Source organism: Pongo abelii, chromosome X, assembly GCF_028885655.2.
Source record: "Pongo abelii isolate AG06213 chromosome X, NHGRI_mPonAbe1-v2.0_pri, whole genome shotgun sequence".
Classification (NCBI taxonomy): domain Eukaryota; kingdom Metazoa; phylum Chordata; class Mammalia; order Primates; family Hominidae; genus Pongo; species Pongo abelii.
Window position 1 is genome coordinate 139,372,763 of NC_072008.2, and position 25,819 is coordinate 139,398,581.

Consider the following 25,819-nt stretch of genomic DNA (forward strand, 5'->3'; position numbering starts at 1 on the left):
TGATCTAAGCTACAGGTCGAACTCCAGCTGTCTCAAAAAAGCTCCACAGCCTACTTCTTCACCTCAAACTGCTTTTTTTGATCTTTTCTAAAATGAGGTCTCTTCTGATGTACACATAACTTGCCTCCCTTTCCTCCTCTCACCCACCTACTCATCTTTCATAATGAATTAGCATATTAACTAATGTCTAGACTAAGACGAATGGGGACATAGCAACACATTACCTATCTGGAACCTAAATATAAGCCCCCAAAGGGTTTCATCAGCCAAAAATCCATGCACCACAGCCATAGGAGAAGCCCTCCCCTCACAGCTTTATGTATACTGACTTGGCATAGAGTTTTGATGAGCTTAACGCTATAGTTCCAAAGAGCACAAGGGAAGTAGCCAAGGAGGAACAGGAGTTGCTAAAAGCGAGCAAGCTAACAGCAGTACAGAATGACAGCTGACAGCAAGGAAGGAGACAAAAACCATTCAGAAAGCTCAGTTACCCAGAACTGCTCATTTCAAGGTTTTATTATATTCAAGAATACATATGCAATGAGGAAAGAGCTTTCCTTATTCCCCTTATCTTTCCAGATCATCTCATCAGCTCTCAACGCATTTGCAGTGAAACACAGACTATTATAGCTGGAAAGGATCCTAGTAATATAATCAAGTTTAACGCCCTCCTTTCATGAACACCGGGAACAAGACCTTGATGTGCTCACTTGTTGAATGCCCATCCCCCAGCTGGTCAGCAGCAAGGCAGGGACTAGCATCCAGGCTTCCTGATCCCCAAAGGCTCTTTCTCCCGCCTGGCAGTGATGTTTATGTGCTCATGTTATTGCTGTGTCCACTTAGAATAGGAAAAAAGAAATCAGCCTTGAGTCTAGTGTAAATATTGAAATTTGATAACATCAAACCGGAAAGAAAATATTTTAGAACTTCTGAAAAGGTCAGTAAAAGGAATTAAAAGCTATGTATACTGTCAAGTTTCTAGAAACCCATCCCGAATCAAATTTTTATTATTGCTGTTGTTGTTATCATCTGCCTACACTTATGAGCTTGAGACACCTTCCCTAACGAGGGCTCTAAGTTACAGTGAATCCCTAAAAGGCCATGCAACAAACATCCCTTCATAACAGAAAGCTTTCTCTGCCTCAGCAGATGGCCCTCTTTCCAAGCAGTCTTTGTTAACAACCGTTCTAGTACAAAAAGGCAATGTGGGCTCTGCTTTTTGCTCCCGGTTTCTACCCTTACTGATCACTTCCTTTCCTCCCAAGAGGCCACTTGTAAACCAGGACTGGGATAGCACAAGAAGAGAAGGTCTGGAAAAGAATGGCCTGGATCCGAAATCCTTTTAGTTCTGTATTGTTGGAGCTTCCGTGGTTTTCTGCTGGTTAATTTTGTAAATCGATTTGGACCTTACATATTGTTCTTAATTATTAACAGGCTTTAATCTGTTAAATGTACTGCAGTCAACAATACCCAAAAAAATTGCTTCATGAACACAAGGAGGGCCTGGGAATCAGAAAAGAATACATTCTACTACCTTTCTGCAAAGCACCTGGAACATTATTGTATAATTCTGGGCTGTGCATATCAAGCAAGATATAAGCTGAACTGAGGGCTCAGCTGAGGGCAGCTGACATTACTGCAGAGTCAGGGAAAGGGTGGGATAAGAAGTGAGGAGAGTCTGGTACAGGAAAGAAGACTTAAAGGGAAACATTCATCATTCTCACTCCTGTGGCATAATAAAGGCCCATTAACCCTACAAACGACAATCTAGGGAAGCTACCAAAGGTTAGAAGAGGTGAGGAGGTGTATTCACTTACAATAGGTCCAGCATGGTGGCTCATGCCTGTAATCCCAGCACTTTGGGAGGCCGAGGTGGGTAGATCACCTGAGGTCAGGAGTTCGAGACCAGCCTGGGCAACATGGTGAAACCCCGTCTCTACTAAAAATACAAAAATTAGCCGGGCGTGGTGGCGCATGCCTGTAATCCCAGTTACTCAGGAGGCTAAGGCATGAGAATTGCTTGAACCCGGAAGGCAGAGGTTGCAGTGAGCCGAGATTGCGCCACTGCACTCCAGCCTCGGAGACAGAGCAAGATTCTGTCTCAAAATAAATAAATAAGTATTCACTTACAATAAAGAGAAGCACTATCTTATATCCAGTAGCCAGTCAACAGCCCATCTGTTATTCCTAGAGGTGGGATAAACTAAAGAAAGCATGGCTAAAGCAAATCAGGGCTACTGGGAGATATCCCTGAACACCCTGGGACCATCTGAGATAACCACACTGGCGTGGACCCTGTGGCTTATCCAGTGAGACAGCTCCTACTGATAAGGACACCTAGCTTTGCAATGACTTATCAGTCTTGTTCATTACAGGAAATTAATCTATACAGCTGCATATTGTATGTCCCAATTGTGTTTCCACTGGGGGTGCCCCAGCCTTTTAAGGTAAAGAAAGACACAGAAATGGTCCTAAAAGGGATACAGCTGTCTTCCAACTTCAGGCTTTATTGGCAAACTCCTTTTCAAAAACAAAATCAAAAAAAAAAAAGGAGAGCATAATAATCACTTGCCATTTGTCAGACAGCCCCAAAAGAAGCAGCTAAACTCTTTCCTCTCCTTCCGCCTATATGGCCCTCCTCCTTTACCCCACCCTTTGAGCACCTCTTTCACCAACCACCTGTCAAAATAAAGCAAGCCATGGATCTTTCAAAAACTGACATTGGAAAGAAGCCGTTGGATGATTTCTTTCCAGGACCCGTTGAAAGATAAAAGATGAGGCAGACAATTTAAAAGGCGAGACTGTACCCTCCGGATCACAAAGCTGAAAGCAGACAAACCGTGGAAGCCAATGACACAGGAAACGCCCTTTGACCAGAGACAGACACTAGATTTTCAATAAAGAATAAGAAACTGAATTAAGCCATTTCACAACTAATAGTCATAGAATCATTTCATTGTAAAAAAGTGGGAAAGGAGGGAGAATGGAGGGTTATTACAAGCTCCTCCTTTTAGAAACAATGACACTGCTTTCTAGGAAGTTCTGTTCAGATGACAAATGTTTTAGGAAGGGTTTTGTTTGGGGTTTCTTTCCTTTGTTTTATTTTTAAAAGTGAGACACACAGACATGTGGGAAACCCTCTTCCAATCAAAAGGACAGAAGAACCACAAGAAAAGGCACTACCCTTCAAGCAACTAATCTGTAGTTCAGGTTTAACCCACTCTCCCACCAGCCAACACTTTAGCTGTTTCTGGGAATATTGCTGAACTAGGTTTTTAGAAACCAGAGTAGATGCAGGTTCCTGGCCAGAACTAAGAAAAAGGATGAATTTGGGAAGTGCTTAGAGAGAGAGAGAGAAAAAAAAAAAACAAAAAACCTGAACTCTCAGAACTAATGCCCTGGGTTCAACTTCATATTTCCTTCCCTCCCCTACACACCTGTAAGCAGAGGAATTTGGCATGTGCTGATGTTAGACTAGGCTTTAGGCATAAGGGGAAAGTTTCCTTCCTTTCAACCTTCTGAAAGAAAGAAAAGAAAAGAAATGTATCATAAAATTGAACTTAAGGAAGTTATTCAACAGAAGCCAAACACACAGGAATGATCATTGCTGTATTCAAATATAAAACCAAACACACAAAAACACACATTCAAAACACCAAAAATAATCTAAATATCCATTTGTGGTACATATAATAGATTACAGTACCTTAACTTAAGGGAATATTATTCAGCCATTTGCAATTTTTAACTGTATAAAACCACAAAAGCATTTTTACAGTTGTTATATTAAAAACAGCAGATACACCCAGTAATACATACCACAATTTAAGCCATATAAAAACATATGCACGCCGGGCACAGAGGCTCACGCCTGTAATCCCAGCACTTAGGTAGGCCAAGGTGGGCAGATAACTTGAGGTCAGGAGTTGGAGACCAGCCTGGCCAACATGGTGAAACCCTGTCTCTACTAAAAATACAAAAATTAGTCAGGCATGGTAGCGGGTGCCTTTAATCCCACATACATGGGAGGCTGAGGCGGGAGAATCGCTTGAACCGGGAGGTGGAGGTTGCAGTGAGCCGAGATTGCGGCACTTCACTCCAGCCTGGGTGACAGAGCAAGACTCTGTCTCAAAAACAAACAAACAAACAAACAAAAAAAAAAAAAAATATATATATATATATATGCAGGTGAATAAGACTGGATCGTGATACGTAAAACATACCTAAGTTACTTTTATCACTACTATTATTCTATCATCTCTTCAACTGGAAAACATTTATCCTACCATAAACCATAATCTCTGGAGGTCTAATGACAGTATGACAACTCTCAGTGCCAGGTACAAAGTCCTGAGAGCAGAGTTGATCAGGGCAAGGAGAAAAGAGGGGCTGAAGAAGAAGAGAAGATGCTGTCCAGCTCACCCCAATTATTTCACTTCCAAGTTCTAAAGTGGCTTCAGTACACAGGTTTTTGCTTCCCCAGTGTGCAACTTTTTCCAGGTTTCTGGCCACTGGAGGTGGCTGTATTTATTATTGTCATCATGGTGTTGGTAGCTACTCATCAGGAGAACCCTGACTCAGAGACTAAGAGATATGAACTCATACACAAGAAAGAAGCAGTTACCACTAAAGACAGGAAGAGTTTGATTCTTTAGTCTAAAGACACAAGACAACACCATGGACCTAAAATCCTGACTTTCTCACCTGTTGTTTTGGTTGATCTTCTGTTGGAAGATCAGTAGAAGAAATAGCCATGTGAAATTATGTTGACAACACTGATTATTAAGCTGTTTAGTGTCATTTACGTAACAGCCTCCATAATACATTCTTTCTAGATTGAGCAACAACAAGAAAATACCTTGCCTGAAGAGCTCTTATGTTTCTTTTTATCAGATAAACAAAAAATGCATAGCCAGTTGGTGTTCCTGTTTTACCCCAGCTACCCGCAAGCCCACAGTTCATTCACTGTAATAGCCTTTCAAAATTCTTTACTCCGTTTAAAATTCTCCACTCCATCCTCCATCTTTTTTATTTTCTGTTTACATTAAATGGGTTAATCTACATGATGCGTTCAAAATAGGCCCACAGTGAGTGCTGAGTAGTTGTTACCTACTGTTATTAAAATAATAATTAATAACAATTATCACCATGATTGTACGAATCCTATTGAATATGATCAAATAATTTTAAGTAGATAGGGTTTATATTATAATTAAAAATTTTTGGCCAGGCATGGTGGCTCACGCCTGTAATCTCAGCATTTTGGGAGGCCAAGGTGGTTGTATTACCTGAGGTGAAGAGTTCAAGACCAGCCTGACCAACATGGTGAAACCCTGTCTCTACTAAAAAAATACAAAATTAGCCGGGTATGGTGGTCCATGCCTGTAATCCCAGCTACTTGGGAGGCTGAGGCAGGAGAATTGCTTGAACCCTGGAGGCAGAGGTTGCAATGAGCCAAGATCATGCCACTGCACTCCAGCCTGGGCAACAGAGTGAGATTCTGTCTCAAAAATAAAAAAATGAAATTTTTTTTAAACCTTGGAAGAGAATGGTGTGAATTTTTTTAAAGTTTCAGGCCCTGCTGGACTTTTTGTAAAAATTAAAGACATATGGTTCAAGAATCAGTTACCACTTCTTTTTAAAACTGCACCCCTGATGTTTGAGGGACCAATAGATTTCTATTACTAAAGCAATTACGGGGCTGATGAAATCATGTTAGCCCCTTATGTTCTTAATGAAAAAAAATTATCAATATTGACTGATTAAAAGAAAACAAATATTAGGAAAAGAAGAGAGATATGAGATGAGAGAGGACAGGTCAAGTTTACAATAAATTGTTTGAAAAGGAACACTGGCACAAAGTCAATTGCTTCAGTGGACAGAATTCAATATAACTAAGAAACCTAAGTTATACGGTATTCGAAGAAATCTCCAATACTTTACATTTATTTAGTGTAAAATGCTGTTATTCTTTCTTAATGATCAAAATTTTCCTTCATTTCAAAAGAAAATGACTATCACGACTGAAATACTTTAAGTACAAATTAATGGTCCCTAGGAAACTGCCTGCAGTTGAGGTTATACTTTTAACAACAGCATACGCTACTAAATATACAACATTAGAAAAATTCAAGATTTTACACAACTCTCTGATCACACATCTAGTAACTGTTGAAAATAGCGATAAATTCCTTTACCATCAATTTTTGTCCAGAAAACGACTTAATACTTGAGGCAATTTATATTTGGCAAAATGTAGGATCTAAATCTACATTCCCTAAATGTCACCCCAGGAAGCCACAAAGCATTGGCATAACACTCATGCATATAACACAGATTCAAAGACATTTCTGAAAGCAATAACTGCGCCAAATGCAATCATTTCTCTTTATTCTTAGTGATCAGCTTGCATTCCCCTCACATTAAAAACACATCTCATTTTTTTTAGTTGTTTTTCCTTTCTGCAAAATATGAGGATACAACAGCTGCTAGGACTTCAAGAAGAAAAACAAATTTCCTGTCCTAACAGCCGAGTTGCCATTAGTCTCTCGTTAACATGGTCTATTACAGAAATGTCTTCTATAAATTTGACTTATTGGAGGGAATATGGGCTGAATTATACAGTATTTTTAAAGAAACACGAACTTACCACTTTCAAACACAAAGTGACCACAGGAAGTATTGGCAACTAAAGCAACTTAAAGACCTACTTTAATAAACAGATATTTTTGTAATTAACACAATGGTTTTGATTACAATGGTTGTTCCTGAGGTGTTTGGGAATAGTCTCTTTCCCTATGTAGGTGTTAAACATTTCCTGATATAATATTTACACCATTTATTTGCTTAACAAACCTTTCATTACAGACCCAGCAGAGAGAAAAGCATGCTTATCCCCAGAATCTCATTGTATATTACTTCATTCTTGAGCTTAGAAGCAACCAAGAAAATCTCAGCACTCCAAGAGAAACACCAAAAGATTACTGGTAAAAATGGCAAATGCTTTATCTGTTTCTAAACTAAAGCAGAGGCCGGGCGCAGCAGCTCACACCTGTAATCCCAGCACTTTGGAAGGCCAAGGCAGGCAGATCACTTGAGCCCAGAAGCTCGAGACCAGCCTGAGCAACATGGCAAAACCCTATCTCAACAAAAAATAAAAAAATTAGCCAGGTATGGTGGCACACGCCTCTAGTCCCAGCGCTTTGGGAAGCCGAGGCAGGCAGATCACTTGAGCCCAGGAGTTTGAGACTGGCCTGGGCGATACGGCAAAACTCCCTCTCTACAAAAAATACAAAATTAGCCAGGCATGGTGGTGTGTGCCTGTGATCTCAGCTACTTGGGAGGGTGAGGTGGGAGGATCATCTAAGGCTGGGAGGTTGAGGCTGCAGTGAGCCATGATCACACCACTGCCCTCAAGGGTGGGTGACAGAGTAAGACCTTGTCTCAAAAAAAAAAAAAAAAGTAAAAATAAAAATAAAGCAGAGACAATCACATACCCATAAATTTAAAGCTAAGTTTAGATAGTTAAAGATTTGTTTGCCCTATCATAAACTCATGCAGCTCAGCCCACACCCTGAGTGCCTCCTAGCATATGGATCATTAGAGCCATTATAAGAGAAATTAAACACTTCTATTCTTAATCAGAAAACCTATCCTTATAATAATAGTAGGCTGAGGCCGGGCACCGTGGCTCACATCTGTAATCCCAGCACTTTGGGAGGCCAAGGCGGGCAGATCACCTGAGCTCAGGAGTTCGAGACCAGCCTGAGCAACATGATGAATCCCTGTCTCTACTAAAAATCCAAAAATTAGCTGGGCGTGGTGGTGGCTCACACCTGTAATCCCAGCTACTTGGGAGGCTGAGGCAGGAGAATCACTTGAACCGAGGAGGCACAAGTTGCCGTGAGCTGAGATTGCCCCATTGCACTCCAGCCTGGGTGACAGAGAGAGACTCGGTCTCAAACAAACAAAATATAGTAAGCCTATAGTATTTAAAATAGGGCATATACCATAATCTTCATATTTAAATTCATATTTAAAGTACGGCTCACCTTAGTCTTCATATTTAAGCAAACTTGCCCCTTGCCTACAAACTTGCTCCCAATTTACAACAATGCAGTCAGTTCACTGCATTAAATGGAGAGCTTGGGGCTTCAGCCTTTGTCATGGCTATGTAGTCTGCCCTTCAGAAGAGGGGTCCACATTAGAAAATAGCTAAAAAATACTTGCTTGTAACCTGGAAACACTGGGATGTCACAGCTACTCATGTACCTCTAGGTAAAATTGTCAGGCATCCGAGCTAGTGTCTCTATACACATACGCCAGCCTCAGGGTTCCTCACTAGGACTTTGAATTTCTGAACAAACTAAGAAATAGGGATCTATCGGCCAGGCGCCGTGGCTCACACCTGTAATCCCAGCACTTTGGGAGGTTGAAGTGGGTGAGTTCACCTGAGGTCAGGAGTTCGAGATCAGCCTGGCCAACATGGTAAAACCCTTCCTCTACTAAAAATACAAAATTAGCCAGGTGTGGTGGCATGCACCTGTAATCCCAGTTACTCGGGAGGCTGAGGCAGGAGAATCACTTGAACCTGGGAGGTGGAAGTTGCAGTGAGACAAGATTGTTCCACTGCACTTTAGCCTGGGTGACAGACTGAGACTCTGTCTCAGAGAAAAAAAAAAAAGAAATAGGGACCTATCTCACAGTGTTCATCTAAAATTCTGAAAAAACAATCTTTCTTGAAATACGGAAGACTCTGTTCTCAGAGCAGCAGCATGTGGCAAGGAAGGCTTCTTCCCATCCTGTTTTGATAACTGCTAAGACTTATCACTCAGGCTGCATTTGCTTACAATCCTAATCTCCCTGGCCAGCCTATGCACTTGCTCCCTGCACAGCCAGGACCCTCCTCTCCTTGAGACAACCTGCCCACTCGGTCACCATTGATAAAGGCTTGGAGAGGGAAGGAATCTTGTCACCAATTGACAGATGCATTCCATCCATATTTTGCTAAACCAGAGTTTTACTATTGCAGGGCCAGGGGGCTTCATTTTGAGCCACTCATCAATCAAATGACAGTATTTCTGTGGTCTCTATGAAAATGAGAGTGGACTCAGAACTTTCATAAAAGCCTAAAGGCTTTAGCACTAATTGTCTGGTACCTTTGCAGACCAACTAGAGGACAGAAAACAACAGTGCAAAGTGACACAAGCGTTAACTTTGCATTTTCCAGTGCCCCTATAAACCCAATCCTTAAAATGATGGCCACAGGATTGTAAACAAATGTGAACCTGAAAGAGCCAATCCTTCAAGGTGGATCCCAAGTGGTTAACTGGGCCCAAATTTAAAATAGAATCAAGTGGTCATTTGCTAGCTAAAGGTGACATACTTCCTCTGAGTTTCCTGAAAACACCCACTTCCATTTAACTTTGCGACTTTCAGAACTCCCCTGAAGCAACCAATCAGAGCTCACCTGTACCAACCAATCAGGGATCACTTGTATCAACCAATCAGGGCTTAGCTGAGTCAACCAATTGGAATTAAGCAAATTTCAGTCTTTCATTTGCATAACACTTGCTTAGGAACCTAGGTGGGAACTTTTGTACTAAAACCAGAATCCAGCCAGGCTCGGTGGCTCACGCCTGTAATTCCAACACTTTGGGAGCCCAAGGTGGGCAGATCACTTGAGGCCAGGAGTCTGAGCCCAGCCTGGCCAACATGGCAAAACCCCATCTCTACAAAAATTAGTGGGGAGTGGTGGTGTGCACCTGTAGTTCCAGCTACTTGGGAGGCTGAATTGGGAGAACTGTTTGAACCTGGGAGGCAGAGGCTGCAGTGAGCCGAGATCACACCACTGCACTCCAGCCTGGGCGACAGAGCAAGACTCTGTCCCAAAACAAAAACAAAAACAACCAGAAACCAGAATCCTCTCTTTGGTCTCTGGAATGTGCACTTTTGTTTTACATTGAAGGATGTGTCTCCCCAGTTTACAAACTGTTCACTGGAATGAAGTCTTTTTCCTCCAAATTCCTTTTCAGAGAACTTTTGTTCACAATGTGCAACCAGAGAAAGTGTTCCATGTAAGCCAGGATAACTCGGGCCTATCTTCCCTGCACCACTGCACAAGTGCTCTAGGACTCACCTCAGGATCCACTGCCAGAAACACAAACCCTGGCCATTCACTGGGGGCGGGAGCTTGTGATGATGTAAAAAGCACTACTCCTAGAAAGTAAGAAGGCCTTATAGGCCCATAATGTTAAAGAAAATTATGCTTTGCCCTGATTGCCATTCCCTTATCCCACATCCAAGACCAAGGGCTTCTCCTTGGAAGTTGTTATCACAACTGTAACTAATTACCAATTTTCAGAATTATTGAATCAATGTCTGTCTCACCATTTAGACTGTGAGCTCCGTAAGTGTGAGACCTGGCTTGTATCCCCAGCGCCTAGCAATTAATAGGCACTTGCTAAATATCTGCTGAATGAATGAATCCAGCCTAGGTACCCCCTTTCTACAGATGGCAGTTCATATGTATAATCTCATATTCACAAGTCCTAAAAAGTCAACTATGCCCTCTGAAAGCTTTTTTCCTAAGAGCAACCTATTTGCAAGGAGTACTCATTCATGTATTCATTCAACAAACATTTTTGAGTATTAGCCAATGTGGTAGACATTGGGTATAGGGCAGTGAATAAAAGAGGCAAAGCCCCTGCCCACAGGTCAGGTGGTGATAACTAAGAAGAAGAAAGCAGAGAGGAAGAAGGACGAAGTATATGAATATATGTGTGTCTGCAGAGGGTGGGGGGTGGGAGTATCCTATTTTATACAGAGGCCAGGAAAAGCTTCTCTATTAAGGTGATAGGTAATCAAAGCCCTGAAACATGTGAGGGAGTGAACCATGCTGCTATCTGGCGGCAGGGTGTTCAAGGCACTGAAAATAAGAAGTGCAAAGGCCCCTGAATGTGCCTGGTGTGCTTGAAAGAAAACAGAGAGACCAACGTGGCTAGAGTGGGATGGGACCTTAGATAAAGATAAAGCCTGAGAAGAGAAGACCTTGCGGGCTGGCACAGGAGAAGGCAGATGTGCTCATAAGCCTTGATTTTCACTCTGGTTGGCATGGGGAACCATTGGAGCATTTTGAGCAAAGGAGTGATATAATCTAACTTTAAGAGAATACCATCACACTGGTTGCTATGCTGAGAACACAGGCTGGGGAGAGCCAGAGCCAGAGAGCTAGAGCAGGGGAACTGATACAGGCGACTGCAATAATCCAGGCAAGAGTTAATGAGGGGTGAGACCAGGATAGTCGTCACTGAGATGGTGAGATGACAAATTTTACATATATCTTGAAAGCAGAGCCCAAAGGTAGAGATTACGAAACATTAGCTAAGCTGAAACATATCCCATCCAGTCACCTAAATCTTTATTCAGATTACAAGAAAATTGATGCAGTCCCTTATTTTGGAAGGTTGTTATTTCATCATTTGCTCTCCAACCTAAAGAATACAAGAACATCTTCTAAGACTGCCTCACTGCTTAATAATCCATTGACCTCATACCAGAAGAGCCTCCCAGAATGTGTCCAGGCCCATCAGATCTGAGAGGGCAGAAAGAAAAGTAAGTTCCAAACTGTGGGTAAACAACAAGGCAGAACATTAACCAACCAGCCAGCTGGGGGCATTTAATTCAAATTCAGTTTAAAGTGAACTCATTTCACTACTCCCCTTTAAAAAAAATCTCCCCATAAACACAAAGAACTAATCCTTACCATAGCCTCCAACATCCTGGTGACAGATGATGTTTAAGGACCATTTCTAAAGTACACTAGTAAAAAGTTGTCTTATTTTGCTTTTTAAAATCTTAGCACGGGGAAATCTTCTATAATTAAGGCAATTTAAACAACAGTAGATAATAATTTGACTATAAATTGTAAGGAATGTAATGACTGCTTATTCTGGCAACAAAAAAACAGGACTTTCTGTGAAGTCACTGCCAAGAAAAATGATACTCCCACTCAGACTGGACCACTGCAAGTAGTAACTGCTAACCACATGCTTTACACTGCAGTTTGCAAGGACACAGTGCTTTGTTTTCATCTCTGACCAAACACCAGACTGAAAACTCAATGGAGACAAATGTGTGGTGAACTAGAAACAATAACTGAAGGAAAAAAATATTCTGGTGGCTTAATGCTTGCTGGGATGATGACGTCAAGGGTTTGGTGAACTAAGGAAATGTCTACAGCCCAAAAGGAACCACTTCCAGCCTGCTCTGGTAGGCAGAAGGTGAACAGAAGAAAGAAGACCGGCTTTAAGAGGCCTGCAAAAGCCAAACTGACAAAGTGGCTTTGCGAAGAAAGAACTAGCATGAAAAGAATGGTTGCGATGAAGCAGAGATCAAGGCCTGACCCAAACCTCCAGGAGAAGAAGACAGAAGTGAGCACCTAGTAGAAAGGCTGATGCAACAAAAAGGGGCAAAGGCAGCCTCTTCTAAAAGCACCTCTGAGGCCAGATGCGGTGGCTCATGCCTGTAATCCCAGCACTTTGGGAGGCCGAGGCAGGCAGATCACCTGAGGTCAGGGGTTCGAGACCAGCCTGGCTAACATGGTGAAACCCGTCTCTACTAAAAATACCAAAATTAGCCGAGCATGGTGGCGGGTGCCTGTAGTCCCAGCTGCACAGGAGGCTGGGGCAGGAGAATCACTTGAACCCAGGAGGCAGAGGTTGCAGTGAGCCAAGATTATGCCATTGCACTCCAGCCTGGGCAACAAGAGTGAAACTACGTCTCAAAAGGAAAAAAAAAAAAAAAAAGAAAGAAAAGAAAAAGCACCTCTGCAGGCACAGCCAAGTTCCTGCTAATGTCTGGAACAGACAGCCTAAGAAGTAGCAACCATTTGTCTACCGGGATTAAAACAAACCACATGAAATACTAAGCGCACACCTCCAAGCAAGCCAAGAAAGAGCACCACACTCTAGGTTAACGGGCAAAAAAAACATGTTTTCCTTTTCCTTTCCTTACTTAGGCATCTAGTACTGAATGTATGCAAAAGTTAAAAATAAATGAGATAGCTTAAAATAATTAGATTTAAAAAGGGTTATCTTAGCCTGTTTGGGCTGCTAAAACAAAATACCAAAGATTGGGTGGCTTCTAAACAACAGAAATTTATTGCTTGCAGTTCTGGAGGCCAGGAAGTCCAAGATCAAGATGCTGGTAGATGGGGTTCTGGTAAGGGCATGCTTCCTCATAGAGGGCCATCTTCTCACCATAATTTCATGTGGCGCAAGTGTTAACGGTTTTCTCTGGGGCCTCTTTTATAAGGGCACTAATCACATTCATGAGGGTTTACCTCCCAGAGACTCCACCTCCTAATACCATCACCTTGAGGGTTAGGATTTCAACATATGAATTTTAGAAGAATATAGTAAGAGCACAGCAGATACGAATAAAAATATCTCATCCTGGAATAAGTACAGAAGCAAAAAGTCATGCTTAACGTTCTTGAGCACCTACCACATGCCATGCAGTGTGTTAGGAACTGGGGATACATGGTCTCTCAGATCTGGCATGATAGGACACATAGAGCTGCCTTTTTTTTTTTTTTTTTTTTTTTGACAGTCTCACTCTGTCGCCCAGGCTGGGGTGTAGTGGTATGATCTTGGCTTGCTGCAATCTCTGCCTCCGAGGTTCAAGCAATCCTTGTGCCTCAGCCTCCCGAGTAGCTGGGATTACAGGTGCATACCACCACACCCAGATAATTTTTGTGTTTTTAGTCAAGACGGGGTTTCACCATGTTGGTCAGGCTGGTCTTGAACTCCTGGCCTCAAGTGATCTGCCTGCCTCAACCTCCCAAAGTGATGGGATTACAGGCGAGAGCCACCATGCCCAGCCAAGCTTTGCTCTTTTTAAGGTTCAAATAGCTACATGGTCAGACACTATCCTTAACTTCTAGTGTTTCTTATGATTATACATTTACCTAGTTTGGTAAATGTTTACAAGGGAAACCAATATTCAAATGTGTCACCCTTAACTAGGAACCAACTGTTGTTGACTTCAGGTCAAAACTCAGTTCCCTAAACTGACCACAGCAGGTAGTACAGTATCAGGAACTAAGACGAACTTGGACGTTCTAGAGGGCTTTCAAAAGAAGGTGCAGAGGGGCCAGGCGCGGTGGCTCACGCCTTTAACCCCAGCACTTTGGGAGGCCGAGGTGGGCGGATCACGAGGTCAGGAGTTCAAGACCAGCATGACCAACAAGGAGAAACCCCGTCTCTACTAAAAAATATAAAAATTAGCCAGGCGTGGTGGGGCACACCTGTAATCTCAGCTGCTCAGGAGGCTAAGTCAGAAGAATCGCTTGAACCCGGGAGGCGGAGGTTGCAGTAAGCGGAGAATGCACCATTGCACTCCAGCCTGGGCGACAGAGCAAGACTCTGCCTAAAAAAAAAAAAAAAAAAAAAAAAAAGGAAGGTGCAGAGGGGCTGGGCATGGTGCATGGTGGCTTACGCCTGTCCCAGCACTTTGGGAGGCCAAGGCAGGATCACTTAAGGCCAGGAGTTCGAGACCAGCCTGGCCAACATGGTAAAAGCCCATCTCTACTAAAAATATAAAAATTAGCTGGACGTGGTGGTGCACGCCTATAATCACAGCTACTCGGAAGGCTGAGGCAGGATAATCTCTTGAACCTGGGTGGCAGAGGCTGCAGTGAGCAGAGATCATGCCACTGCATTCCAGCCTGGACAAAAGAGTGAGACCCTGTCTCAAAAAAAAAAAAAAAAAAAAAAAAGAAGGTGCAGAGGAACAAAATCATAAACCATAAGCTCTGAGGTGAAAAAGCCACTGAATTAATAATATACAATTTTTAACACATTTTTTTAAATAAAAAGACAAAGTGACACGTAGATTGACTCCTTGTTGATCCAGCACTGTTGGGAAACTGGGTGCTCTAGATAGGTAAATGTGTAAGTTAACTAAATTTCCCCCTTCTTAAGGGTAGTTTTCATATTTTGAATATTTCTAATAGAACTTTTTTTTTTTTTTTTTTTTTGAGACAGAGTTTCACTCTTGTTGCCCAAGCTAGAGTGCAATGGCTTGATCTCGGCTCACTGCAACCTCCACCTCCCGGGTTCAACTGATTCTCCTGCCTCAGCCTCCCGAGTAGCTGGGATTACAAGCATGTGCCACCATGCCTGGCTAATTTTGGCATTTTTAGTAGAGACGGGGTTTCTCCATGTTGGTCAGGCTGGTCTCGAACTCCCAACCTCAGGTGATCTGCCCACCTCGGCCTCCCAAAGTGCTGGGATTACAGGCGCGAGCCACCGTGCCCAGTAATGGAACTCTTTCTAAAATGTACTTTCTGAACTTTTAAATCAGAATAAGCCAAACACCATTATTTAATACTGTAATGAAATACACTAGTGCCCTCGATGGTTATGGTTACAAAGGTGGCTTTGAGCATTCACCCATTCTAGGAGATCTCAAACTGCCAAGATCAGCAAGTTCTGGGTCTCCCGTTCAGCTTCTGGTCACCCTCCAACTGTCCTCTCTCACTTCTTCCAGATGTCAAGTCTTACCTGCCTCTAACACGATCCCTTCCTATGATTCCCATCGGCCCCCGACCAGTACCATTTGCTACTTCTAATCTGCCATAGACTGGGAAACTGGATAACCAAAGCATTTTATCTTCTCACGTATAAACCCTATCTACCTAATTTGAATGCAAGTTCCTCAAAAGCTTGATTCCTGCTTGACACCTCTTGGAATCCCCTGCACCCAGCATACTGCTCTGGATACAGGAGCCATTCAATGATTGCTGATAATAAATTTCTGAAGGCCTTTTCTCCACATAAAATGCATGGGCTTTATGACAGCTGTTTCCATCCTTTGGCTTTTCTGCTTACTTCCACATTCCCAGCTGTGTTCTGGATGGTTGCACCAGCTAGAAGCCTAGGGATTTACTGTACTTCTATTTCTTGATAAGATACTTGAAGAGAATAAACACATGGCAAAGAGGACATTAAAGTAAGGGATAAAGAGATTTCTTTTAATTTTACCAATAAAGAAAAAGGGAAGAAATATCACCTAGCATGTTGACACTTAATAAATGACAGCAAGGCTGGATTCCTTTCTAATTCTTTCCAGAGTATTCTCATTGTGCTTGTCTTATGTTTCTACCTGCAGCAAAGCATCACTCAGTTGTGGTTCACACTTATATCTTGATTGAAAACATTTTCCTCCATGTTTGACACACCTTTCTCTTAAATCCAAGTTAGCCAAAATTAAAACAACCATGCACTGATTCTAAACTAAAGGCTTTATCTCAAACAACACTTTGTGATGAATCTCATTGGAAAATTTAGAATAGAATCTCAGAGATGGAAGGGACCTAGGCCAGGCATGGTGGCTCACGTCTGTAATCCCAGCACTTTGGGAGGCCGAGGCAGGCGGATCATGAGGTCAGGAGTTCGAGACCAGCCTGGCCAACATGGTGAAACCCTGTCTCTACTAAAAATATAAAAAATTAGCCAGGAGTGGTGGTGCGCTCCTGTAATCCCGGCTACTCAGGAGGCTGAGGCAGGAGAATCACTTGAACCCAGGAGGCGGAGGTTGCAGTGAGTGTAGATCATGCCATTGCACCCAGCCTTGGCGACAGAGCAAGACTTCGTCTCAAAGAAGAAAAAAGAAAAGAAAATTTAAAAAAATCTACCATGGGCCAGACACAGTGGCTCACGCCTGTAATACCAACACTTTGGGAGGCCAAGGTGGGTGGATCACTTGAGGCCAGGAGTTGAAGACCAGCAGGGCCAACATGGTGAATCCCCATCTCTACTAAAAATACAAAAAATCAGCCGGGTGTGGCAGCACACACCTGTAGTCCCAGCTACTCGGGAGGCTGAGGCAAAAGATCGCTTGAACCCAGGAAGTGGAGGCTGCAGTAAGTTGAGATCACACCATTGCACTCCAGTCTGGGTGACAAGAGCAAGACTCCATCTCAAAAAAAAAAAAAAAAAAAAAAAAAAAAAAAATATATGTGTATATATATATATATATATATATATATATATATATACACACACACACACACACACACACACATCCATCCATCCATCCATCATGGCCTAGTCCTTCCTGAAAAAAGTATTATTTCATTGGTATGGGGTGGTACCCAGGCATTAGTATATTTTAAAAGCTCCTCAGGTGCCAGGTGGTTCAATTTCACCCCATTTTTCAAAGAGGGAAGAACCTCACCAAAGGTATTTGACAACAAATTTGCCAGAGTTAGGCTAGAACTACTCATCCTAATAAGCCATGTCTTCTCCATGTAAACTACTCCATCTACAACGGTGGAGTCTCTTCCCTCCCTCACTCTTCCTCTCTGTCCAACTATCCCCACCTATGTCAAAGTAAATATATTTTCTGAATATTCTTTGCCTTAGAATCCCATCGCATAATTTTTAAAAACCTAAATGATGTATGTTTGCTTCCCTGTATCCTCATGCTTTTTTTTCCACACAAAGAACCCCGAGAGATCAATCAGGCATGGTTTACCCTTAAAGAAGCCATATTGCTTCTCCTCAGATAGGTTGGACTCAACCTACCCTTTTCACCATTATTATCACACATACCATCTTTCAAATCCCTTGCAAAATTCAACTTCAATTCTCTGTCAGCCCACTTAATTTCTAGTTTGTACCTGGGCCTTGTCAAACCTAGTGGACTTCCCTCTTCTGGCTTAAACTCTTTCTATTTTGTGAAAGATGCCTTTTTCCCTGAAGCAGCCTCTTTTACTCTGCCAGTTAGTCATGCCGGGTTCTTTTTTTCTTTCCCCAAGCAGTTGGTCTTTTTGATGTCTGGCACACATTTATCTGGGCTTCCAATAAGATGTTTTTACATAGTTTCCAGGCTTCCTGGAGGTTATTGACTTTTTTAACTCTCCCATTCAATTTTTTCCCCTAATTTCTAACATTTGTTAGAGTTTCTTTTTCAAAAGTTGAATACCTGGCTGATACAGCTCTTTGATTTTTCTCTCCCACCAGATTGCTGAATTAAATGCATCAGAACTTAAACATAATATTTCAAATTACCTCCAGGATGGAATCGCTTCATGCATTTTCTGCACTTTCATGTTCTCTATAGTAAGCAACAGATGTTTAACCAAGTAGATTTGAAAATGCTAGTTTTTACCTGTTTGTATTTTAGTATGTCTGTTTATTTATGTAAAATATTCTGATACCCTTCAAAGCTTGTGTTCTTCTTGGTAAAGACAATAAACTTGAGTTTTTTTTGTGTTAAAAGGTAACTGATGCACACTGAACAAGCTCTATGTTCTGAATCTAATGTGGTAAATTTGCTCTAAACTGCCTAACCACAACAGTCTCAACTGTTCATTCTTTAAAGAAGTGTATCTCAAGGCATTAAGAAAAACAACTCTGAATCTTTCTGAAAAATTCCTGGCCAGTGCAGTAGCTCATGCCTGTAATCCCAGAACTTTGGGAGGCCGAGGTGGGTGGATCACCTGAGGTCAGGAGTTCAAGACCAGCCTGACCAACATGGAGAAACTCCGTCTCTACTAAAAATACAAAATTAGCCGGGCGTGGTGGTGCATGCCTGTAATCCCAGCTACTCTGGAGGCTGAGGTAGGAGAATCACTTGAACCGGAGGCAGAGGTTGCGGAGAGCCAAGATCGTGCCATTGCAATCCAGCCTGGGCAACAAGAGCGAAACTCTGTCTCAAAAAAAAAAAAAAAAAAAAAAAAAAAAAAATCCTATAAGCATTCAGTTATTAATGAAGTGGTAAAGACAAGCACTCCCCCAAAAGAATAAAAACATTCTCCAAGCTATAACAACATATGCAGATTTACTTTAAATTTATTTCACTTCAAAGTGTTTGGATCCAGGCCTGGAATGGTGGTTCATGCCTGTAATTCCAGCACTTTGGGAGGCTGGATCATTTGAGGTCAGGAGTTCAAGATCAGCCTGGCCAACATGGTGAAACCACGTCTCTACTAAAAATACAAAAATTAGCCGAGTATGGTGGCACACGCCTATAATCCCAGCTACTCGGGAGGCTGAGGCAAGAGAATCCTTTGAACCCAGGAGGTGGAGATTGCAGTGAGCTGAGATCACGCGACTACAATCCAGCCTGGGCAACAGAGCGAAACTCCATCTCGGAAAAAAACAAAAAAAAATTAGCCAGGCGGTAGTGGCTCATGCCTATAATCCCAGCTACTCTGGAGGCTGAGGCAGGAGAATTGCTTGACCCTGGGAGGCAGAGGTTGCGATGAGGCAAGATCACGCCACTGCACTCCAGTCTGGGCAACAGTGAGACCCTGTCTTAAAAAAAAAAAAAAAAAAAGTGTTTAGATCCAAAAGATTCCTAGGAGATCAACAGACCATGGAATGACAATCTATCATCAAGGCAGTATAATCTCATTGTAGCACTAGTGTCTGACAGAGAACACAACAGAATTGTCTATGTCATTCTCCCACTTGTTTAACAAATATTGCACTGACCTACCACACTTGGTACTGCTACCCACAGACAAGACCAGGAGTTGCCATCTTTGCCCTCAAGTTGCTTCCAGTTGAGGAGAGAAGACAAGCACGTGCCTGCACACACAGTTAACTATAATACAAGGCAGTTATGTACAAAGACCATGGACTGGTTCCAACAGGGAATTAGGAAGAAGTGGGCACATAACCCTGGAGAGTTCAGAAGTGACTCAATGAAAGAAGTATCATTTGAGATGCTTGGAGCCACTGAAGCTCAAAACACACGAATGACTAATCAAAGCAGTGATGTAAGGAAATTAAGCTGGCGATGTTCAGGACAGAACAGGGATTTAGGAGCGGGGGGACGGACAAGAGGCAGGTAGACCAGTTAAGAACTATTTAAAAAGAGTCTGCTGACAGACCTCCCTGTCTTTATCTCTTGCCTCGCCAACCCTTAACCTAAAGAGCCACTAGTTATCTTCCTAAAACAGCTTGACTGACGACATTCCCCTCCCTCAGAAAGCCTCATTGGCTCCTCAATTGTATTGTCCAGGAAATACAATTTATATTCCTTCTACCATTAACACTAGATTGTCTATGTCTGGGTTTGACATTTTGTCTACAAAAGATGTGACTGGATCCTCTCCACTATAACACGAAAATTGTGCTGTTTTGACGATAGTCCCTTACTAGTTAGCTGAAAGTCCTCCCATACTTTATATCTCAACAACCTCTATGGGAACAGAGAAGGTACTTTCTTATCTTACTATCTGTACAACATAGCATGAACTACACTCTAGAACAGATAAGACCTGGGTTCAAATCCCACCTCTGTTATTCACTAGCTATAAGATTGTGAACATATTTCATAATCCCTTTGAATTTGTTTTCTTGTCTGTAAAATGGAGATGATAATTCTGATGTCATATGGTTGTTGCAGGTTTTAAATGAGACAATCATGTAAGTTCCTTGGTATAGGGCCAGGCCCAGAGAAAGCATTCAATAGCTACGAACTCTTATCATGAGGCCAAAATACATTTTTAAAAACATAAATAAGAAAAAAACCTCAGTGCTAAAACAGTTAATGCCATTGGGGAGCCAGAGAGACTTACTTCCAACTGCCTCAGATTAACACCAATGTTGTTTCCCTTGTACACATAACAAAAAACTTCCTTTTTCATTCCTCAGTCTAGTCTCTAGTTAATCCTGAAATTGCATGCAACCCAACGTGAATCAAATAAAAAAGGAAAACAGTAATTATGCTGAATCAAACATTTTATATTTATATGTTCTAACCAGAGATTGAGCTGCATAAGCCAGAACTTTAACTAAATTCTTTTTTGAACATGTCCAGAAGATACCTCCTGTAAACTACTTGGGACAATTTCTACAGTGATAGGCCCTGTGGCTCAGTTCAACCCTTCCCAAGTGAAACACAAAGCCAAACTGATGATTCCAACAAAACAGGAGATCACAAATTCATTGCAAAATCCAACACATTACTTACGGTGGGGAAGGGGGAATACAAATCTTAAAGACACATGCTGTGTGTCATATATAATCAACTCACTGTTAGAAAGCATTGCTACCTCTCCAACACACATACACACGCACTTTTTTTCCACGTAGTCATAACAGCTTATAGGAGTCCTGGAATCCTTTGTGCATGTACATATATACGTGTGTGTGAGCACATGATCATAGGTGCATTGCTCATGAACACAAAAGGGAACAAGAAATAAAAACTCCAAAACTGCAACTAGGGCACAAAGTTCTGAGTATCATTCAATGTCATTGTGAAGAGGACCCTTTGGAAAGTGCATGAACGCTTCTAACCCATTGCCTCACTCTTAAAAACAATTTCAACATAGATGAGTAATAAAATGCCCATTGTTGCATACCCTTTACCTTTGTCTTTATGGAGGGAGGCATAATGGAAAATGGTTAGATTTTTAAACTTATTTTCATTAGTATTTTCATTTTTACTAGTGAACTAGCTTTACTCAGTTAATATTCTATAGTATTAGAGTCCTAAATCCCTTCTCTCTTTGAAATGCCTGGGCACTCCCTTCTCATCATCTGTATCGCTTGTATGGCACTTATCACCACTGTGTTGTATTCTAATTTTGTGTGTGCCTGGCTTATCTCCCTACTAATAGGAAAGGTCCTGGTGGCAGAAGCCCCTCCTGCCTTTCTTGCTGTCTCCACAATGCTGAGCAGAGGATACTGCACACAGTAGGCGCTCCAAAAGTACACAGCCATTGAAAGCTGAACAAAAACATAATCTTTGTGTTAAAGATCCCTTTTGATCATGGCACCTGGACTCAGCATTATTTGAAAAGTACAGGGGTCAAGCAGACAGGCAATGCAGGACCTCAGTTGGAAGCCCTGTCAGCATGATATACTTCCTGACACCCTTGAGAGCACATCAGATTATCCTAACTATGATCTATAAAGACTGAGACTCCTCCAGAACATGGAGTATTCTTAAAGCCTGTTCAAAACTCTAGAAGGCAAGTGCAAGGCCATCTGGAATAAAACATTACACTTGGGCTGAGCCTGGGGCTCAATGAGCTAGGTACCCAGACTTTGTGATACTTCACCTGGAAAATGATCCTGGGTGTTTTGCACTGAAAAAAGCACATCCCCCATCCCAGGGAAAGTGCCTGGCAATTAATCCACCCAGACCTAGGCTGAATACAAGTCACTATATTGACTATCCCCCTTAAAAAATGACCAAAATTATCTGAGTGTAGCCCAGAGAAGACAAGGTTAATGTATGCATCTGGAGAGGCCAGGGTGATGGTAAAGATTACGCCTGTCTCTATACTGGCCGTCTAAAGGTATTTACTTGGGTCTGTCTGTGTTGTGACAGTGTCCTAGACTCAAATGAATGCCTCTAACACTCCACATTTTTGAGCCATTCAGTCATGCATTTTTGTTATTGTTGAAAGTGGTGCGAAATTGCACTGCATGAGCTAAAGTCCTTGGTGGTCTTCCAAGGATTCCAGCTAAAAAGGCACTTCCTTTGTTCCTCAGGAGAATGCAGTCCAGTAGGTCATTCAAAAGGGGAAATAAAAGCAGCAGCCCTGGGAGGGAGATGAAGGACAAGACAAAAGGAATAAAATGTTTTGGGTGTGAGCACATTAGCTTCCATTTCCTGCTGCTGGTCACTAATAACTCCCCTATCTTTGGCATGGGGGAATGCCCAGATAGACATATATGCAAAATATCCCTCAGGTGATTTCTGGGGATGATGACAATCAAAGGGAACACCTAGCACAGAGTCTCTGAGCACCCATCAAGCTTCCTTTTTCCTGAGATGCTGGCTGGGGAAGATGCCCTGCCACAGCGAAAGACTGCACAGAGCAAATTTGGGGAAACTGGGGAAGGCAGTTTCACGACCCCACTCGCTGAATGCCTGCAGTCAATATCAAAGGCACATATTGTTTGCATGAACAGAAGATGAAACCTTGTCACATTCCCATTAAGTGCAGAGCTGCATCTACCCCTTCAAAATGTGGGAATGACAACTGTAACCTTCACGCCAATCATCTCCGCTGTGCCCAGGCCCAAACTGTGCAGGGCACAAAGGCCCCAGGTTTGACCTGCAGAGTCCCCAAGCTTCAGCGGCTGCTGGTTCATTTTTTTTTTCTGGCGGGGAAGGAGGAAGGGAAAGAAAGAGGGCTTTTCAGGGCTCTACAACCAATAAAATCGTGCCGCTTTGAGGACATACTTGAGCTCCCCAAAAGACAGGCAGCTGAAGGGCAAACAGTGTCTAATCAGTAGTGAGCATGTTATTTGGTAACTGCCAAGGTGCAGTGGGCGCCTGGGCTGCTCCAACAATTTCTTCGCTTCTATTTCTAGACAGACGCCAGTTACACTCCAAAAGTGCCCAGCAACTTCCCTCAATTACCTTTGTAATTTATATGTAATTGATGACTGCACTTAATCTCCAAGGTTATTAATAGCCCTTCCAAAAAATGACCCCCAAATCTTCCTAAGCCTTTGGAAGCGCCTGGTTGAAATTACAGTATTTCCTTTGCTGGCTGCCGGCTCCCTGCCCGCCCCACCCGGAGACCAGCACCGCAAGGCAAAGGCGCGCTCCACTCACTTCCATGAAAGGTTCGGAGTGGAGGCTCAGCCCCTCGGGCTCGAATCTGTCACTCCTCCGTTAGATTACGCTGGCCACCAGCCAGCTAGATTCGTGGTGCATTCTGAGCCCCCAGGGCGAACAGGCTACCTGCGCGGCCGGCGGGGCTGCGCGCAACAGTTGGCCGCTGCGAAGAAGAGAGTGCGACCCGGAGGGGACTCGGCCGGACACCGCCGCCAGCCTCGCTGGGAGGGACGCAGGGCACCCGCCGAACGCTGCCTCCCCAGCGCTCCGAGAGGGGCTTTCACAAATACCCCCATATACCCCCCATCCCACCCCACCGGCGCCAAAATCCGGTGAACTTTTTCACAGGCTAAGCCGTCTCTATTTGCATAACCATCTCCAAACTGAGATTCAGGTTTCCTGTAATCAGTCCTTTCAAAGGTCTGTAATTGAAAGTGCAATTAACCCTTAAAATGAGGTAAGAAAAAAGAAAGAGGGGAAAAATACTCCTCTGGTCCGATACCTTCCGGAAAGTGGGAGAGTTCCCAAAAGTCAGGGTTTGGAGGGGTGGAAAGTGGGGGTAGTCGTTTGCTTTTTAAAGGCGACTTCTAAAGCGGTTGCGGCTACTAAAACTCCTAATCCGTGTCAGCGGTGCAAGAGAGGCGGGGAGAGAGTTTTAAAAGAACATCAATGAAACATCAATTCAAGTTCCACGTTTTGCGACCCCCAGAATCTAGCAAGCTCCGGGAGGTTTCCCTCCACCACACCCCACTGGCGACCCCCACCCCCACCCGGCCTCTCGTCACCCATACGACAAAGCGGGGCGTCCTATAAGGAGTTCAACTCGGAAAAAGAGAGGTAGCCGGTGACACGCACTTTGAGGGCCAGAGTCCTCAGAGGCTTCCCGGGACGGCGAATAATGCAGGGGGGAGGGGAGGAGCGGAGGCGGGGAGCGGAGCGCGACAGTCGCACCGGGCAACCCGGCGGCGCCCCTCCGCTCGCAGTGCTGGGAAGGGGGGAGCGCTGCGCCCGCGGAGAACGTCCTGCGCCCGGGCTGCCTGGCTCTCTCGCTCGCTCGCTCCTGCCCTCTCGACTGCCCATTTCTCCCTCTAGTGTACCTGCGTCCGGCGCAGGGAGCGGTGGGGCGGGGGAAGGGAGTTGCAGCCCCCCTTCCCGAGGTGTTGGTCTCTGCGCCCACCTCCCGGGGGTGCCCACCTACCGTTGATCTCGTGGAGGGGGGCATCGTTCTTGTTGAAGCCTTTGGACACGTAAAGACGTCGCACTTCCGAGCAACTTTTCGACTTGAGCTCGGCAGCCAGCAGCGCGGCGCTGAGCACTGCCAGGGTGCAGAGAAACGCGGGCAAGCCGAACCGTGCCATGGTGCGGGCCGGGGCTGACACGTTCCCACCTTTGAGACCGGACGGGAAGCGGCGCTACGGCAGCGGGCCGAGGGCTGGCGGAGTCGGGGACTAGCGAGTGCAGCTGGAGGGAGAAGGAGTTGGAGTTGGTGGAAGAGGCGAGCAGGCGGAGGAGACGCGGGGCGAAAAGTAGAGCTGGGCCTCGCGTCAGGCAATGGTCCCCGGTGCCAGGCGCCGGGCCAGGGGAGAAGGAGGAGAAGGAGGGCGTGGAGGCGGCGCGCGACCCAGGAAAGCAGAGGCGCGGGCCGGTGACCTCGGGGTTCCGCGGGGCAGCGAACCCGGCAAGCTGACTGGCCGGCGAGGCGGGGACGCGGGGAAGGAGGGAAAGGTGGCAGGCGCCGCGGGGACCGCAGAGGGTGTGGGCGGCGGCGGGCGTTCGCTGCGCACTGCTTGGGCTGCCCTACGCTGGTCCGCTCGTCCGGCTGGACTCGGCTCGGCTGACTCTGCCCTCCGCCGCGCGGCTGTGCCCTTCTCAGCTCTGCCGCTGATTGACTGGCCGGCGTGAGCGGCGACGCTCCGCAAACTTGGCCAAGCGGGCGGCACTCGGGGGAAGGGGGCGGGCGTCGGGGGGGCCGGAGACAGGCGGGAGCACGCTGGGCCGGGCCGGGAGAAAACCTGGAAGCCGGGTTGGATCCGGAGCGGCCAAATCCACTTCCTAGGGGGCCGCACCAGGCGCCCGGCGCTCCTTCGCGTTACACGCCCCACCCGGCTCCTCCTTCCTCCCCTCCTCCTCGGAGGCGGGGAGCCAGCCCACCGCCCCCCAACCGCAAAGGGAAGGCCAACTACTCCGAGCTGAAGGGCCCAGGTTCTGGGGAACGGGA

At 44.3% G+C, this 25,819-nt stretch overlaps 1 protein-coding gene across 1 annotated transcript in view; it reads right to left on the minus strand.

Annotated features, from left to right (window-relative positions):
* Positions 1-25,524, minus strand: part of GPC4 (glypican 4) — a 114,058-nt gene extending 88,534 nt beyond the window's left edge. The window contains exon 1 of the mRNA XM_024240980.3: positions 24,800-25,524. Coding sequence (XP_024096748.1) covers positions 24,800-24,959 — 160 coding nt within the window. The 5' untranslated portion in view covers positions 24,960-25,524. The remainder of the gene's footprint in view (positions 1-24,799) is intronic.
* Positions 25,525-25,819: the final 295 nt, after the last annotated feature.